The 18,519-nt window shown below is 40.2% G+C and overlaps 1 protein-coding gene across 3 annotated transcripts in view; it reads right to left on the reverse strand.

Annotated features, from left to right (window-relative positions):
* The window catches only part of STK39 (serine/threonine kinase 39), a gene marked incomplete at its 5' end in the record, with an annotated part of 310,643 nt that overhangs the window by 111,101 nt on the left and 181,023 nt on the right, over nucleotides 1–18,519 (reverse strand). The window contains 4 exons of one of the 3 annotated variants that reach the window (XM_079710013.1): nucleotides 195–262; nucleotides 2,008–2,070; nucleotides 10,630–10,659; nucleotides 10,757–10,879. In XM_079710013.1, coding sequence (XP_079566139.1) covers nucleotides 195–262; nucleotides 2,008–2,070; nucleotides 10,630–10,659; nucleotides 10,757–10,879 — 284 coding nt within the window. Of the gene's footprint in view, nucleotides 1–194; nucleotides 263–2,007; nucleotides 2,071–10,622; nucleotides 10,660–10,756; nucleotides 10,880–18,519 lie in introns of all 3 variants that reach the window. The other 2 variants (XM_079710014.1, XM_079710015.1) reach the window with 2 other exon arrangements.

Below are 18,519 nucleotides of genomic sequence, written 5' to 3' on the forward strand. Positions count from 1 at the left end.
CTTTCTTATTCTTCTTGAGGAAGCAACTAGAAGAGAGCAATTAGTCCTGGGAATACAGCACCCACAGGCTATTTGGGGAGATCAAGCAAGGTAACAATTTTATTTTATGCTAATATTATGAAAAGCTAAGGAAGGAGATCAGAATATTGTACTATATGTAGGGAAAGTGATGCAAAATAAACAATATTATTTACCTTAATCTTAAAACTAGGTTCACGGCACAAGAAGCTTCTCTGTAGTCTTCACTAGCATTGAGTAAGCCCTTTAAAAACAAAACAGCAAACTGTTATAAACTCGGGAAATAAATGCATAAAATCATGATAGCCCTTGACTCATAGAGCCCTTTGTTCCTGGAAATTTCAAATCTAGGTCTTTACACATGCAGGTCTTATTTGTCCACATAAGACCTCTGTGTGAACACTAGAATGGTGTCTACTTCCCATCACAACTGTGGATTCAAATGTTTCATATAGAAAGCCTCAGTAGGAGGACGGGCCCTAGGAACAACTGGTATAAGCAGCAGTTAAGTCCAAAGGAAAGCTCAGCCATCTGGAGGGGCACCTTGCGACCCGAGCTGTGGACTGTACCGACTGGGCCTGGGTGATGCACAAAGGTTGGGCACTTTAAACCTCATGATGCAGAGGATGGAGGAACCTAGTAGGTGAGGCCACAGTTTACCTTTCTCGCCTTTCTCCCCTAGAGTCTATTTCCTTGAACACAGATCATCAGTCGTGACTGCCTCTGCTACACAGCCTCTCCCTACTCCTACCAATTCCTGGACATGAGACATTCCTATTGGAGTAGAAAAATAATGGATTTTAGGTCAAGACTTGGCTCTGCCACTGACCAGCTATGCGACTGTAGGCAAGTCATTCTCCGGACTTGTTTTCTCATTTACAAAATGGGGATAATACCTGCCTCAAAAGTTTCCTGGGAGAACAAAATAATGTATATGAAAATGAGTCAAACTATACCATGTTATTTACTACTAGGTATCCTTATCCCTTTTCCTGTTTCCTTTACTCTTTGCCTTCTGACCTGTTGTTATCCCTACCTTTCATCATTCAACCAATCCCTACAGTTTACTTCAAGGTGTTTTACTGAGTTGCCCAATACAATGTAAAGGCTCTGCCTCTAAGTAGTTGTGCAACCTTGGCTGAGCCACTTCACCTCTGCAAATCTTTGCTTCCTCAGGTATAAAAGATAAGGGTCAAGGACTAGATGTCTAACCTGCAATCATGAAATCCCATCACTCTATCTCCTCTGCATACAGCTGTTTCATAAAATACAGATCAGGTAGAATAGAAATCAATTTAAATGGAATATGCAGCTTTGGAGGGAAGATGTGATCCTCCAGCTGGTGATACTTGAAAGTATAACCATTTTGAGAGCTGAAGGGCTTGCCTATTAATTACACAGCAAAACCAGAACGGGGGCCTGCACTCTGGTTCTATGTCCACAGCCCCTGCCCTGGATAGCTCAGCATCCTTCATCAGCACCCGACACAACTCGTGGCACACGTGTTCTGTCATATAACTTTTAATATGAATTCATTTCACAGTCACTGGACAATTATTTTTACAAGGCGAGTTGTAGAGATAAATTGGCCATAAAATTCAGTGATAAAAGAATTATAAAAACAGTTTAGAAATCCAACCAGGAGCAAAAAAGAAAAGTATCAATTAACTATAATGTTTTGTGGCTGGAATCTAGCAGAATGGTGAGTCATTTTCTTTCCTTTTCTCATTTCACACAGTACCAGCAATTTCAGAAGCAGTCTGGTAATCAGTTCTTGCTCTTGAACCTATCATTTAAAGGTTGGAGGCCCTGAAAATCACAGTCAATAGTGACAGTCCTCTTTTCTCCATACTTATTAAAAAAGAGTGTTTACAAGCCTCCGCTTTGGAAGCACCACCCTGATATTGTCTATCTTTCTAAAATGTCAGGTTTTGTTAAAAGAAAAAAGAAAATCTGTCTACAACGTAAATGACAGGCAGAGAAACATACCTGAGAGTCCTGCACAGACAGGGACTGTATCTGCTTGGGTATGCTGCTGGCGTTCACTGCGATCTGTTAACAGAGCCACCGTTACAGCACGTAAGAACACCAAAATAAGACGTTAAGGTCAGTGTGGTTACAGTAAGTCTCAGTTATCAGAGACAAAAATCTTAAATAATTTGAGTAATTTTAAAGCACCGTTTCCCAGAGTGTGGTCCTTTGACTACCTGCAATGGGATCACCTACGACACACGTTAAAGATTCCGGGGCACCATCCAGCCTATGATTCAGAATTTCATGGAGACAGAAGAGAATTTGTATCTTTAATAAGCGCCCCAGGTGATCCTTAGGCTTTTAGAGAACCACCGAGCTAAAGTGAAAAGGCAGGGACTATTTGATATTTTAAACCTGATAACAGAAAGATGCCCTACAACCATTTTTTTCTTGTCACACAACTTCATCTCAAGTTAAGGGCCCCCTAATGAAAGGATGTTAGGATTAGCACAACCTGCCCCTTTAATCATTACTTTGAACAATTTATTCACAGCACTGGATTTCAAAAATATTTAAGGGTAGGTGGATTTTTAAAGCACACTTTCCCCAAAAGAAAAGCTAGAGTGATAGGTTATATTTTTCTCTCCAAGCTGGAAACATAACCCTAATGTGATACCCAAAATATTTCTGCCTCAAGCCCTACTTTTGTGAACTCTTCCCTGGAACAAAACTTGAAAGGCAAACTAAAAGAGAAACAACATTGACAAAGAATGAAAAATATATATTATCCCCTAAACTTACTATCGATTCTAAAATTATCAGAAGTCATCAGAAACTCTTTGTGGCAAGAGTTTTCTAAACTTTAAGAGCATAAAATTCTTACTCTCTCTGCTTCTGTGAAAATAACTGTTAGTAATGAAGAAATAAGGGGAAGTATACCCACGTCTGCAGTTTCCTTTGAATTGCATCCAAAAACGAAGATAGACCGATAGATGAATAGATGGCTGTGCGTGAGATGAAGCAAGTATAGTAATGGCAGAATCCAGGTGATTGCTGGGTGGATGTTCACTGTAAAATGTTTTTAATGTTGCAGTATTTTGGAAGTTTTTCATATTAAAATGTTGGGGGAACATGACTATGTTAGAAGAACAAACAACCTGTGTTCATTAACCAGCCAAAGGGCCTTGGTCTACCCCAAACGATCTCTTGTAAAGAATTTTTCAGACTGATTCCACAAACTTTTTTTTTCTTAAACTTAAATTTTTTTCTTTTTCTTTTTTATTGAAGTATAGTTGACTTACAATGTTGTGTTAGTTTCTGGTGTACAGCAAAGTGAGTCAGTTATACATATATATATTCTTTTTCACATTCTTTTCCATTATGGTTTATTACAGGATATTGAATATAGTTCCCTGTGCTATACAGTAGTACCTCGTTGTTTACCTATTTTATTTATAGTAGTGCGTATCTGCTAATCCCAAACTCCTAATTTATACCCTCCCTTTTCCCTTTGGTAACCATAAATATGTTTTCTATGTCTGTAAGTCTGTTTCCGTTTTGTATATAAGTTCATTCTTAATTAAGGTTTGAGATACTACCAAAAGCCACATCACATCACCTACAGAATATCCTACCTTTAGTCAAAGAAGGTTTGTAACACGGAAAATTCTTAATGGCATTTACTATAGGTGACAACTTCTCTTTCCCCTGGGGAGGCCCATTTCATGCCCTGTCCCTTACTCCCGGACAGTCAGGGGCACAGAGAGCTATTACCGTGCAACCTCACTGTGTAGGTGTAACCCTGCACGTGATGAAGAAACCAGTCTCTGGCTCCCACTGGTGCAGGAAATGCGCAGAGATGCACAGGAGTGGTGGAGAGGGAGGTTCCCTGCACAAAACATCTTCCTTGACAACCAACTGTAGTCTGCCAAATTTCACCATTATGGACCCCATTCTATCAGTTTGGGGCATGATTTCTGGGCATGCATTTTTAAATGTAAAAACTTACAAGAAACCTAACACATTAAGCAGCTGTCATTCATTAACAGTATAATATAAATTTGTCTATTGGAATTTTTTAAAATTTTAAACAGTTTGCTATTAAGAAGGATACTTGAGAGAATGGGTGTTTTGATAGCAGGGGAAGAGAAGAATAACAGATTAATGTTGGACATGGCCCTGGAGACAGGCCTCTGGGACTGAGTGAAAGAGGAAAGGATCTTGGAACAGAGACAAAAAAGGGACAACATCCACTTTCTAATTTTTCATAGTGCTCTATCTAATCTTCTCATTTTCTATTTTTAAAAATACTGTAGCTAGGGGGCTTCCCTGGTGGCACAGTGGTTGAGAGTCCACCTGCCGATGCAGGGGACACGGGTTCATGCCCCGGTCCGGGAAGATCCCACATGCCGCGGAGTGGCTGGGCCCATGAGCCATGGCCACTGAACCTGCGCATCCGGAGCCTGTGCAACAGGAGAGGCCACAACAGTGAGAGGCCCACGTACCGCAAAAAAATAAATAAATAAATAAAAATACTGTAGTTAAATGCAGTGTGTTATCCTGGATTAGATCCTGGGACAGAAGAAGGATGTTAGTGGACAAACTAATGAAATACAAATACAATCTGAGATGTAGCAGATAGTAATGGAGCACTGATGGTTTTTAGTTGTGACAAACATGTCAGGGCTACGAAAGAAATTAACAGTAAAAGAGCATGGATGAAGAATGTACGGGAACCCTACAGAGTACACTATCTTTGCAAATTTTCTGTAAACCTAAAATTACTCCAAAACAAAAGGTTTATTTTCAGAAATACAGGAGATTCTAAGTTTAACCACAACTAGTTGGAAAACCAGTCACCTGCAATAAGAACACCTTTTAGAAAGTGACATCATAAAAGCATCAAGCAAAAGCCGTCTGTGATTCGGTACAATCAATTTGGAGGGAGAAATCAAATCTTTGCCTCCAACTACAAATGGGTATAAGACAACATGAGAGCTGACAGGCGTCTAGAAAACACAATGTCATCAGAAATAATTTCAAAAAGCTAAAGGCAGTTTTAACAATCATCCAGCAATAGCACTGAGTAACATAAGCAATGAATTTAGCTTTCACATTGTGTCTAAGCTCTGGTAAAATTCACTCAACCTAAATCCACACCAAATGTATTTTCTCCTCAGAACAAAATATCAGAGTTGGGAAACAATTAACCTAGCCTAGACTCTACAACAAAATTCTTCAATATACCTGTCATGGGCCCTACAGGGCTTCTGTCATCAAACCTTCCCACCTGGCACCATTACACTTGCTTAAATAAAGACAACTTTTCCAAGGGATTTCTGAAATGTCTTGGTCGTTTTTTGTTTGTTTGCTTGTTTGGGGGGTTGTTGTTTTTTTTTTTTAGACTTCTGATAGGCAGATATTTAAAACAAATCTTCAGGTATTTGCAGAACTCAATCTTCCTGGATTCCAGTCTGCACTTTTGGATTCAGAGCGACTAGGGTGGTTTTCCTAGTCAGTGGGTCCTTCATCCTAGTCATGTATCAGAATCACATGAACAGCTTTTTAAAAATCAGAGTTGCCTTGGACATCACCCCAAACCACTGAATCACAATTTGATTTGCTGGGTCTAGGGATCCGCATTTTTGAAGCTTTTGGTTTTTCTGATGTGGAGCCATGATTGCAAACCATGTTTTCATGACCCCTAACAGAAGGGCTACTATAAATCAAGTGTTTCCTTAATAGAAGCCTTGGAAAATGTCCTCCTCACTTAAATGAAACCAAAAGAAAGTGTGAATTTAAACATAAAGTCAGGGCTTCCCTGGTGGTGCAGTCCCCTGCCAATGCAGGGGACACAGGTTTGAGCCCTGGTCCGGGAAGATCCCACACACCACGGAGCAACTAAGCCTGTGCGTCACAACTACTGAGCCTGCGCTCTAGAGCCTGCAAGCCATGACTACTGAGCGCATGCGCCGCAACTACTGAAGCTCACGCGCCTATAGTCTGTGATCTGCAACAAGAGAAGACACCGCAATGAGCCCATGCACCGCAACAAAGAGTAGCCCCTGCTCGCTGCAACTAGACAAAGTCCACATGCAGCAACGAAGACCCAATGCAGCCAAAAATAAATAAATAAATAAATTTTAAAAGAATAAAAAATAAATAAAGTCAATTTTACTTTTATATAAAAAATTAAGGTATAAAAATTGCTTAAAGAATTATAAGACATGCATTGATTATTTTGGAGTCTGACAAAAGGATTCCAAAATCACTGGTCAAAAAGAAGATCAAACCACAACAATGAAAATTTTTTATTAAAAAAAAAATCAATAATGAGATAATAGTTGAAAGGTTTTATATAAGCTCGGATGCTGTATCAACTAGGAAACCCTACCTAAGAAATACCACCTATTTGGTATTTGTCCTTGCAAATACCACTCCCGAGCCCTACCCCCAAAGAGATGAGCAGCTTCTGGAGAGAAGGCCCTCTTCTGTGCTTCTGTATAATTCCCACAATGCCATAGTGCCTAACGCAGCTCCATGGGAAATCAGACCCAGATTAAACATTTGTCCAATTAACTAACTTCATTATTATTGTTATATTATTAACCTTTAGTCTCCATTGACTTTCACCATCCAAGTGGAATAAGATACTAAATAGATGAAATTAGCATGAATTATTTACTTATTACAAATTAATAATTACTAGTAGGTGACGAATACTTTGCAAGGCTATTTCTTAAAAACCAGGTTAAGAACACACTAGGACCAATTTCCCACTAAGTTTGGCTACGAATCTCATTAGACAAGTGGTGTAACTCTGGAACTTTACATTTTACACCGGAATTTCTCATCTCCAAATACGGTCCTGTACCAGGCACATCTACCAAATGTCCCTCTGGAAAATACCCCACCCTGGCCTTCTCAGTCTTCTCCAACTAGTGCTGTAATACCTGGACATTCTGCCTATACTTCCCAGGAAGCCAAATAGCCCCTCACAAAATAAGCATTTCTAAAATGCCCCTTCTTTATTGTAGCATCTCACTCTTAAGTGTGGAACTACTAAGGCTACTTTTTCTGAACTTCAGCTCGATTATAAAACATCTTCTGATCCTTCCCCCACTTCTTACCTACTTATAAATATGATAGATCTATTCAGGCACTTGTTTACAGTCTGATTTTCAGTGCGTAAGTTTCCATGTCACCAACAAATACATATAGCATGTCTACTAGATGCTAAGGGAACACGGACAAGAAAAAAATACTCTCCCCAGTCACCTAGTGGCTTAGAGTCAAGTAAATAACTCAACTGCAATTTAAATGACAAGTATTATTGAAAAGCTTATTACGAAGTAAACACACTGGCATTTCAATGTGCCATTTAGTACATCTTTTCCCTTTAAAAGATGTTTAAAGGTATAAGGTACACTGTCTGAGACTGTATACAGGCTTTTTTTCCAGCTTTGAGGTATAACTGACAAATACAATGATAAGATATTTAACATGATACAGCTTTTAATAACAGTTATAAAAATCCCAAATCAGCAGATTCTGTCAATCACAGTTCTACGTACCTATGCTTTATTTATATATGCACCCCTCAAAGTGCGTACACAAAAAATGTTAATGGAATACAGTTTGTAATAGCAACCTGAATGCTCAAGAAGAAAGAAATGGTTAAATAAACCATTTTGATACGTAATACTCCTCAGCAGTTAAAAATAAAGAGGCAGATCTATAGCAACTACTGTGGAAAGATTTGCAAGATATAAGGCAAGATGAAAAATTTTATAGTTTTTATAATCTCATTTATATTTTTAAAATGATATGCTAGATTTCTTTATGTACATATTTTTATGTGAACGAGCAGGAAAGGTCTGGAAGAAAACGTGGCAAACTGATGACCTCTGGAAAGATAGGACAATCACAGGGGTAAGGACGGTAGCAGGATAAAAGTGGTCCTTCAGAGTTATTTCTATTTAATTCTCCCATACCTTTTTACAAGTCTTTTTTTTTTTTTTTTTTGCAGTATGCGGGCCTCTCACTGTTGTGGCCTCTCCCGTTGCGGAGCACAGGCTCTGGATGCGCAGGCTCAGTGGCCATGGCTCACGGGCCCAGCCGCTCTGCGGCATGTGGGATCTTCCCGGACTGGGGCACGAACCCCTGTCCCCTGCATCGGCAGGCGGACTCCCGATCACTGCGCCACAAGGGAAGCCCTTTTACAAGTCTTTATGTGCCTCTCAGTAAGCCCTATCCAGACTAACCCTTTTAAAATTATAAACCCCTACCATACTACCTCACCCTCTACTCTATTCTATTTTTTTCCATTACTCCTATTCCATTGTAACAAGCCACATAACTTACTTACTTATGAAGGCTATTGGATATCATTTATCTACTCTCATTGGAATGGAAGCTCCAAGGACAGTGGAAGCTCACAAGGACAGGGATTTCACTCTGTTTTTCTCACTGATGTATCCCCAACACCTACTAAAACAGTGCACACAGTACACACATTATATATATAATTTATATTTTATATATATTTATATATATAATTTATGTTTATATAATTTATATACTTATCTTTATGTTTGTTGAATATTTACATATTCAACCATTTTAATTCCCTTTATAATAGATTAAAAAATATATTTTACTTCACATCCAGAGAGTGACTTGGTGTGATTGGTAAATCAGGGGGCTACTTTAATCAAAAGCTTTAAGGACACAGGAACCAACACTGAAGAGATTCTGAACACAGCTCAGGATGCTGAAACGCCAGCCTTGCGAAAAATACCCCAAAAAAACAAAAACAATAAAATGGCGTGGGAAGCTGTGTAATAGCAGATAGAGCTGGTGATTCCTAAACTTCGGGGGGAGTGTTTACATTCAAACTAATGTATCCTTCCACAGAAATAAGAAGCTTATCTATACGCTTCCTTAATTATAAGCCAGTATGGGAACAGACATATGCCACTGGGAAACCAAGTGAGTCTAGATACAGTAAAGTGCCTAAGACTTTCAAATTCCACTCAAGAAGGTTGACAGGGATGTTTGATGAACAACTGACAACACGCTATACACTACTCTTTTTCCTGTCTATGAAGAAAATACATTTGCCAGAAAGATACTGCTATTATCCAAATAACAGATCAGTTATCAGAGCAATTACAACAAGCACAGAGTAAGATATTCTCAAAATGAACTTAACAAATCCTCATGAGGAAAAACCTTCACCCATCAGCCTACACTAGTAAGGCAGGATTCCAGTGAATATCTTCCAACGAAAATGTCCTGCAGTGAACCAATAACGAATGATTTTTGAGTCAATGATGCTACTTGAATCATGTTATTTTGTTCTATTTCTAAGGAGAACTGACACTTTTAGTTAGAGTCACTCTTAGAAATAGATGAAAAACCTTGATCTGCACTTCACTCTAGATAAAACAGTGGGCAAGAAGAAGGTAGAGTTCATGATAATGGGTTAAGATCATTCCAAAAATCCAGCAGGATATGTGTGTAGCCAACATGTCCTACTGTGGAGCACATCACCGTCCTTCTAACTTCTTGATCAAAGCTCATGTTTGATGTACGAAATAGAGAGATTAATTCATATGATAAATATAGGAGGAAACAGGATCTGACGGAGAGTTACCAGTAGGAGGCAGGCAGACTGAAAAATCCCTAGGAAAGGCCCTTCAAGAAGGCATGAGAATGAAAAGAGACCAGAGCCGGGGTGGGGGGGATGACAGGGGGAAGGGTGGCTTGTAGCTCTGATGCTCTCTTCTTAGATGGTCCAGCTGGTTATTGCCACTTAAAGCAGAATGATAAGATTTACTCTATTTAATTAAAAGGAAATGTCTGCTAATTTAAAGAGAAAGTTGGGATGGATATCATCTGTAGCCCAAAGTCTTCTGTTTTCTTAAAGAGAATTTATCAAAGTACACATTAATTACTAGATTTGTAAAATACTTGGAGCTATTTAAATATGCTTAAACTTCCTCTAGGAGAATTAGGAAGTCCTTTGAACTACAGTCATCATTAGTCATTAGAATAATTAACCAGTGGAGGAAGTAAAGTTAATCAAAAGATGACCAGTTCTCAAAGGGAGGCTGATGAAAGACTGTTCCTGCCGGACTAAGTCACCCAGGAGATTTAAAAATCAAAACCAACAAATTCAACCTAGAGTTCCTAACCATGTTAATATCTTGCTTTATGGTAAACTAAAAATCTAGGAGAAATTTTCCTGTATGCCTATTATGTTTTCTAAGTGACAGTAATTCTAAGAATTAAGATGAAGTGAGTAACTAATTTGTGCTAAGAACCCCACTGAGTGCTTCATGTATGTGATTTTATCAATCCTCACAGCAATTTTATAAGTATTGTGATCACCCCCATTTGACAGAGGAGGAAACTGAGGCTCAGAGAGTAAAGTAATCTGCCCCAATATACACAGCTCCAAAGTAACTCAGACAGTATCAAGACCTGCAAAGCCTATGTGCCTTTTCTTTTTTTTCCTATACCACAAGAACAAAATTTTGAAGGTTCTTCCCCAAAGAGATCAGACTCTGATACTCGTGGGAGGAGGCTGGGGGGGAGACGAGGCAAAGAACTAAATAAATAACCACCACTCACCTCTGGATTTTCTTCTTTTACTCTTCGTGACTGTAAAACAATTACATATTCATTAGTACACACACGCCCCCCAAAACACAAAAATAAAATTGACACAGGTTAGAAAATCATCATCAATGTCATTTACCTTTTCTTGCGAAAAAGCTGCTTTCCCTTCTTCACTTTTTTCATCCATCTCGTCGTCACTCCACTCCCAGTCACCGTCTTCGGTTTTATGAAGGTGACCGCTTGACCCCGGAACTCTTCTCACCTGCACCAAAACAAATCCACCCAATTCTTCACCAGCTGAACACGACCAGTGTTCGCAGGTGCAGCTACTTGGGTTACACAGCATACGCTTACCCTGAAAATAACCTGAGTGGTTATGAATTCAGGGGTAACTAGCAGTGAATACCCCAAAAGACTACACAGCCTCCAGACTCCTACACTCATCCTCTTTCCAAAGATACTAAGTTCTTGAAATGTTTTACTCTATGTGTGTAGAACAAAATATTTTGGAAGAGTACGACACACGTCAGCCATGAAGGATCAAGCCCATTTTTCACTTTGGCTTCAGTTAACACTGTATGAATCACTACACGTGAAAGGCCACGTGGTAGGTTTCAAAACTGCTTAAGGAAGTGCATGCAAGCAAGAGACTGAGGACTAAGGGACGACAAGGGACTCAGGCAGCCTAATGAAGCATACTAGTCTAGGGCATCAGCCATCTACAACCTATATCAAAAAAGCAAATACCCTTCTGTTGCCACCTTGCTCTTTTTAAGAACCTGACATCATGCTTATTTTCCCAGGATTCTGCTCAACCTACTTGAGCAAAACACAACAACATCAAGACTATTCTTAACACACCTTTCGCGATTGCTAGGAACACAGCAAGATAACCAGCAGCCATGTCAGATGATCTAAACAGATGATAACAATTTTCTGCCATTATTTCGTATTTTTCTGAGCTAGGGTAGAGATGTGGTCCATGGGGAATGCTTTCCACGTGTCTCTGTGGTTGGAAAGGCAAAACTTTTCAAAGGAGCGGATGACTGAGAAAAATGAGCCTCTGACCAAAGTAATTTGCTTTCAAAAATGGACTGAGATGACTCACACATAGAGAACAGACTCGTGGTTGCCAAGGTGGGGGGAGACGGGGAGGGAGAGGGAGGGACTGGGGGTTTGGGGTTGGTAGATGCAAACTGTTACATTTAGAACGGATAAACAACAAGGTCCTACTGTACAGCACAGGGAACTATATTCAATGTCCTGTGAGAAACCATAATGGGAAAGAACATGAAAAAACAATGCATATGTGTGTATAACTGAGTCACTTTGCTATACAGCAGAGACTGGCACATTGTAAATCAACTCTACTTCAATTTAAAAAACAGAGCAAAAAATGGTCTGAGACATGGTTAAACAAAGCAATGTAGCAAGCGAACATGACGTGAACATAACAACCGGTGATCCACTGATTCAGAGAAATCACAAGTGGAAAGGGACCTCGGAGACTGTCTAGTCAAACCCCCTCACTTTACAGATGGGAGAACGAAGGTCCAGAAAGTGACCCAAGATACCACACAGGTGTAAAAACAAAATGAAGGCAAGAAAAAAAAGCCTTCAGATTCCCATTCAAAGGCAAGTTTTCCTATGCCACTGAATGGTAACTGTGAAAAACCAGCTGTCTAAAAATGTCTTGTGAAGACTTTGAAAGAGTATGACATGAAGAAAGACTATTTTCCATAATAGAAACTATCCAGTTATACCGCAGGAAGTTCATGAGTTCCAAGGGAAATACCACAGAATTTAGGTGTAAAGTAATCATTTACATATGTTGGATCAATGTGAAGTCATAAACAATGCAGACTTGGGGTTGGGTTTGATTTGAAGGCATTACCATGTGGAACCTGTACAAGTAAGCCTGACCACTTGGTCTTGAGCTGCAACATAGAAACTTAAAAAACAAGCAAAAGGTTCTTACTCATAATTGCAAACGGTTATGCTCAATTTTTTTAAAAAGCTTTTTTCTCCACTAATGCACCTTCAAAACACTTAGCACTTAGTAAAAACTCCTTCTGTGCTTGGCATAAGATATTTTTTCCACTTGCGTTTTGAGTCATTGGAAAGACCTATTTAATGACAGTGATTTTAATGATGCTTATAGACATTGGCAAGGTACTGTAGAAAAGATGCTGAAATGCACTTCAGGATTTTTTAGAACAGACTGCTCATTTTAAAGCTACAAAGAAATGGATAAAGAAAAGATTTTCTGTTGACATATACAGTAAAATTAATTATTTTCTTAGCAACACTAATCATGACGAGAGCAATACAGAGGAAAATCTGCTAATGACTACATTAAAAGAAAGCATTTAAAGCCACATCTACTACAAAACATACTATTAACTAAGAAGTGAGAAGAAAAGTAAAATTGTGGATCATAAACAGAAAAAAACTCTACCTTCACTCAGATTGTAAAACCCAAGCATGGTTGATGAATTAGTATTCTTCAAGTACTCATTCAAAAGATCACACCAGGGAAATCTCTCTTTCTGCAGAGTCAGATAGTGCAGCTTCACACCCTAAAATTTAGTTTATGTTCTTTTTCCTCTCGCCCTACGTTTACAAAAGTTGTCCATTTTGTTTCTTCAAGTGGGATCCAACTACAGACAATAAAATGGCCAACTTCTATTTCTATTTTATTTTATAACCCTGACTGTGTCCCTCCTCTTAGAGTTTTATCTGCTGGAAGAGAGAAAGATAAAGCAAAATGTCTAGGATTATAGCCTCAGACATTGAAAGAAATGGTGGGATGGGCCTTTAAGTAGTAAATATTGATTAAACAAATAAATGTAGAAATTAAGACAACAAACACTCAAAAATCTAGGTAGCATAAAATACTGGTGTAAGCGTAGCAAGAATAAGAATACAAATTTATTCCTTAAGACTGCTGTCTCAGTTTATTGGAAAGGAAAAAACTCGCAGCATAATTTGAAACCCAGGTTTCACAGTGTATTTATGCGACACTGACCTCTGCGGAAGAGACCAGAAAGCAATTTTACAAAATTACATCCTTGTAGGGAGTGTGTAGGGATGACAGGAAGCTTTTAGGTCTTGAGCCAAGGCAACTAAGTTTCACGTAGTTTAAACAAATGGGGTTTTTATTTAGGAAATGAAGAATAATCTACAAAATAGATGCTTCAAAAAAAGATGCGTAAAAGCTTCTACCCTCCCCCATCCCCTACAGTGATGAGCATGGAGGTTGCCCACCCCCAGAACTCTGATTGCATTCCTGTTACATCGCTCTTATTCTATTAAATGGCTCACTCACTGAGTAAAGCCAAGAGGTGGTTGAATGAAATTTTTTCTCTGTTGGCAATTTAAAAAAATAACCCAGTGCTTCTCAGAGAAATGAGCTCAATTTAAGTGATAGCTAGAGCTATTCATAAGCCCACAAATTCCTCGGGTCAGAGCTGGCAGTAGTGAGGTTAGACAAAGTTTTACATGCAATAACATTTATTCCCAAAATTGGGAATAAAACACAATTGAGCAGTTCTACTTATACCATACCTCTGACAAGGAAAGTAATATTACCTTCTCTTCCTTGAAACAGCATTTTTATGAAAATCCATTAAAGGAATGAAGTCCTGATTCCCACAAAAAGTCAGGCTCCACCAGACAGATAGAGGGAACAAACGGTGTGGTTCCCCGGCCAGTTCTTGTGGCCATGGGGTCAGGTCAGAGGCAGAGCCGAGATGGGGAGGCCAGGGAGAGGGAACGGCAGCCACCAGGGACACAGTCCCTGGATCTGTTCCTGGACTCATCTTCCCAGGGGTGCCCCTTCGAACAGGAGCCGTCTATAACTATCAGGACCCAGGATCTCCACACAATATCTCAGGTTGCCACCTGGCCCCAGACACCAGAACAGGAGGAAGGACGTATACAAGAGAGTACAAGAGGGCCAACGGAAGCACTTTCTATACAAGGGGTTAAATATGTTAGAAGTGCAAGTGTGTTTCTCTGACACACTCCTGAACAAAGGAGGAATGTGACCCAAAGAAATACTGACCACAGTTTAGTAGAATTCATCTCAGTACTGCATGCACTTCCTTCCAAGGCACCGGCCAGCTACTTCCACTACCACATAACTTCTCCCTGGAGTGGAATTTCAGGGTCTCCTTGGAATGGTTTTCCCATCTCTGGGAATCCTGTTCTCCACTTCCCCTCCACCTGTTGGACAAACTACGTGCCTGACTGTATGTAGCCCGAACCCAAGATGGGGAGCCCACCCACCTCACATCTGCCCACAAAGGACACCCTGGACATGGCAGAAAGCAACACCCAGTAACTTTTCTCTCCTCAGGCATTCTACTAACCAGAAGTAGAAAACATGCTTCTAATCAATTGCCGTTTATAATGTCCTTGAGGCACGGCCAAGCAAACAAAAAGCCTTCTAAATCATCAGAAATTAAACATCAAAAAATAAAATTGGACTCACGAAGTTTTCAGCAGTAAATATTTTCCTGTCCCCATAGCTTATACTCTGACATTGGCGCCTGTGCCCACCAGCTCTCGGGCACCTCCGTCCCACGCCTACTGCCTGGCCTTACTGTGCTCTCGGGCCCTCGGTCTGCTTCCGCCTCTTCCATCAACCCCGCCTGGCTTCTCCGGTATCATATAAAGCCTGGAGCCCACAGCTGATGCTCTTGAGGTTGCACTTGTTAGTACCCCATGGCCCTGTGCCCATTCCTGGCCACGCCACACCTGAGGAAAGCCTGGGCTCAGCCTGAGCCAATGGAGAGGAGGCGCACTGCCTGGTGATGTCACAGGGAACCACTCCTAATCGGGGCATCAGTCCTGCTACAACACTGCCACTCAAAGTGTGGTCCCCAGGTGAGCAGCAACAGCATCACCTAGAAATGCTAAATCTCGGGCCCCACCCCAGACCCACTAAATCAGAATCTTCCCTTTCGCAAGATCGCGGGTGATTCACATGGTCCCTCAGGTTTGACAAGTTGTGCTCATTGTTAGTCTAAGTCCACTTCCCCAGCCCTTGATACCAGCTGTTACTCATGTACCCAAAGTGACTGAGCACTTGAAACATATTAACTAATTTAACCTTCACAGTAGCCCTGGGAGCTGAGAACCGCTTTCTTCCCCCGTTTTTTCAGAGGGAAAACCGAGGCGCAGGGGAATTTAAACAACCGGCTGGAGCTCATGCAGCTGGGAGTGAGGGCGCTGGAAGTCCCACCCCAGACTCCAGGGCTACCCCCTGCTGCAGCTGCTCACGGGAGTGCCCATCCCGCCCTACCCCACTCACCCCAATAACTTCACCTGCGACCCTGAGAGCAACAAGGCCATCCAACTTATACCCCAAGCTTTCTACTCCCAAGAAAAGTCTTCACACCCTCACCCCCGAGCCTCTTTCCCTCCAGCGTGTAAGGAAAATGGATTCCTTTTCCTTTACAGGACCAACGCCTCCTACTGTGCTCATTTATTCATTCACTCATTCATTCCTTCAAGACACAAACAGCCAGGCTCTGGATCCTCTACGTCCATCACAAACATGTGTAAGTATCTCCTATACTTCGTCTCCCCTCAAACAGGGCGGGGAGGGGGCTCAGTTTCTGCTGCTTCCATCACTCCATCACTCGCCTCTCTCACTGTCAACATCTTTCTAAAGAGCATCTCTGATTGCTGCCCTCACTTCCTCAATCTTTAGTCTCATACAAAATGTTATCTGTCCCCATTTGGCCATGAAAATTGCGTGCTTTCTCTCCCCGAGATTTAACACCATCGCAATTGTGTGATTCAGCGCTTCTCTCTGTTGCTATAATGTTATCCTGCAGACACAGCTGAAATCCATTCTTCCGTTGTTTCACACTCTTCCCAAACCTGTGTTGGTGACCTTTCTCCTCCTCCTCTCTTGTCCTGCTCTGTCTCCCGCTGTTCTCTGTCTTTAACACAAAAATGGTTGCTCTTAGCCCACTACATGCTCTTGGCTCACTAGACGACATTGTCTAGTGACCTAAAACACACAGTCTCCAGAGCCCCCTCTCTCCTTGGAAGTCAATGACCTTGGAGACTTCACCTCTTAGTCTTGTTTTGCAAATGCTCTGTTGGATAGGAACATCTGATCAATTTCTAGCTCGCCATCTCCAGCCCATTTATTAATGCTCCACCCCAGCCTCACTCTGACACTTCTGCAGGGTCGCCTGTCTTAGTTAACACTTCTGGGGTGCAGCTGGCTCATGCTGGCTCAGGAGAGCCCACTGTTAGCATTTCAGAAAGTTTACAGGACACCTGACTTCACAATGGTCACTTAAAATTGGCCAGGGTAGGAGTATTTACACAATGGAGACAGAAAAATAGTACATATTAGGATTTGCACTCCCCCCTTACTGCCAAAGTGGCAGTTCTCAAGGTTTACAAGCACGCCACTGACCATAAGACTCGGCTCACGGCAATATTTTAAAATTTGACAACATTTCACAAGAACTTAGTAGTTATTCCTGGAAATAACTACTTTCCTTTGCAATGGCAAATATCTCAATTTTATTATACAAGCCTCTCAAATCTCACCTTTAAAAGCAACACAGTAACTGATTTTTATATACCAAACATATACCAATATAAATATGGGGGCAGGGGGGAAACTTAACATTTCTCAAACTGATACATATGGCTTGGGATAACATTTCTTATGAAAGCATCATGAGGAAACACAGGGCTATATATTTTTTTAATGTAGACAGAAGTGAAAAGGGTGTCCTCTGAAAAACTGTGTTAGATGATGCAAAAATTGGTTTTATGATAGGTACTGCCAACTCTGCAAGTCAGAGCCTAAATAATACTGCTTGATACAAAGTAAGAAAGGAGAACAAATGGCGTATTTCTAAATAAAAATGTTTTATGTAAGTTATTTAACAGTTATATATAGTTATACTAATAAATTATTATGAGTAGATATTCTGTTATTTCACCTATGTCCATAAGTGTTCATAAGTTCAAACTGACCAGAAAACTTTTTTTTTCTAATCTTTAGATTTGGAAAGTAAAGTATCACAGTATTTTCAAGCTTCCTTTGTATTTAGGAATGCATGATAAATTTTACAAACAGGATCCAAAATTTTATACCTGATTAATTTTTCTGCAAAATGGAAACAAAGATCCTTCTAGTTAAAGCATGAAACTAGGTTCTCAAATTTCCTGTAAATATTAACATGACAACAGATCAGTGGTAAACGTAAATGTCATTGAAAAATTATTCATTCTGTTTATAGCAATTTGGAACCTTGATTATTTGATAGATTATTTGGGAGAAGTAAAATGTGAAAGATGGAGAACTACCAGCCTAGCTGACATTTCTGTCTGTACCTTCTACTCCCAGAAATAACAGAAATACACACATAAATGTATTATTTCTACAATGCATGGGTATGTATGTGTGTGTGTGTGTGTGTGTTTGTATATACATATAAAGTTTCTGCATGAAGCATTCACTGGATAACAAGGCACATATTTCCTATACATTTTTTCAATTTAAAATAAAATTCCATTTTGGGTTAAAAAAAAAAAAAAAAGACCTCTGAAACTCCCCCACCCCTGTCATTTTGGCCAAAGGGCACAGTCATATAAAGTTCCTAACATGATGCCTGGCACATAAATAAACACTCAAGATGTGACAGGTGCTATTATCATGAATACACTTCATCTTTCTCACAAGCCAAATCTATCAAACACTATATTCTGCAGATTTTACCTCCTCAGCTACCATTGTGCTAGATCAGGTCCCCTTCAACGTTGATCTCCTGTCTCTCTTATTAAAACAAACTGCTAGTCAATCCTCTGGCCTCTACACTCTTGCCTATTTTAACCTTAATATTGCCACGAGTCACAGATTAG

This window comes from Hyperoodon ampullatus (genome assembly GCF_949752795.1).
Source record: "Hyperoodon ampullatus genome assembly, chromosome: 8".
Classification (NCBI taxonomy): Eukaryota; Metazoa; Chordata; class Mammalia; order Artiodactyla; family Ziphiidae; genus Hyperoodon; species Hyperoodon ampullatus.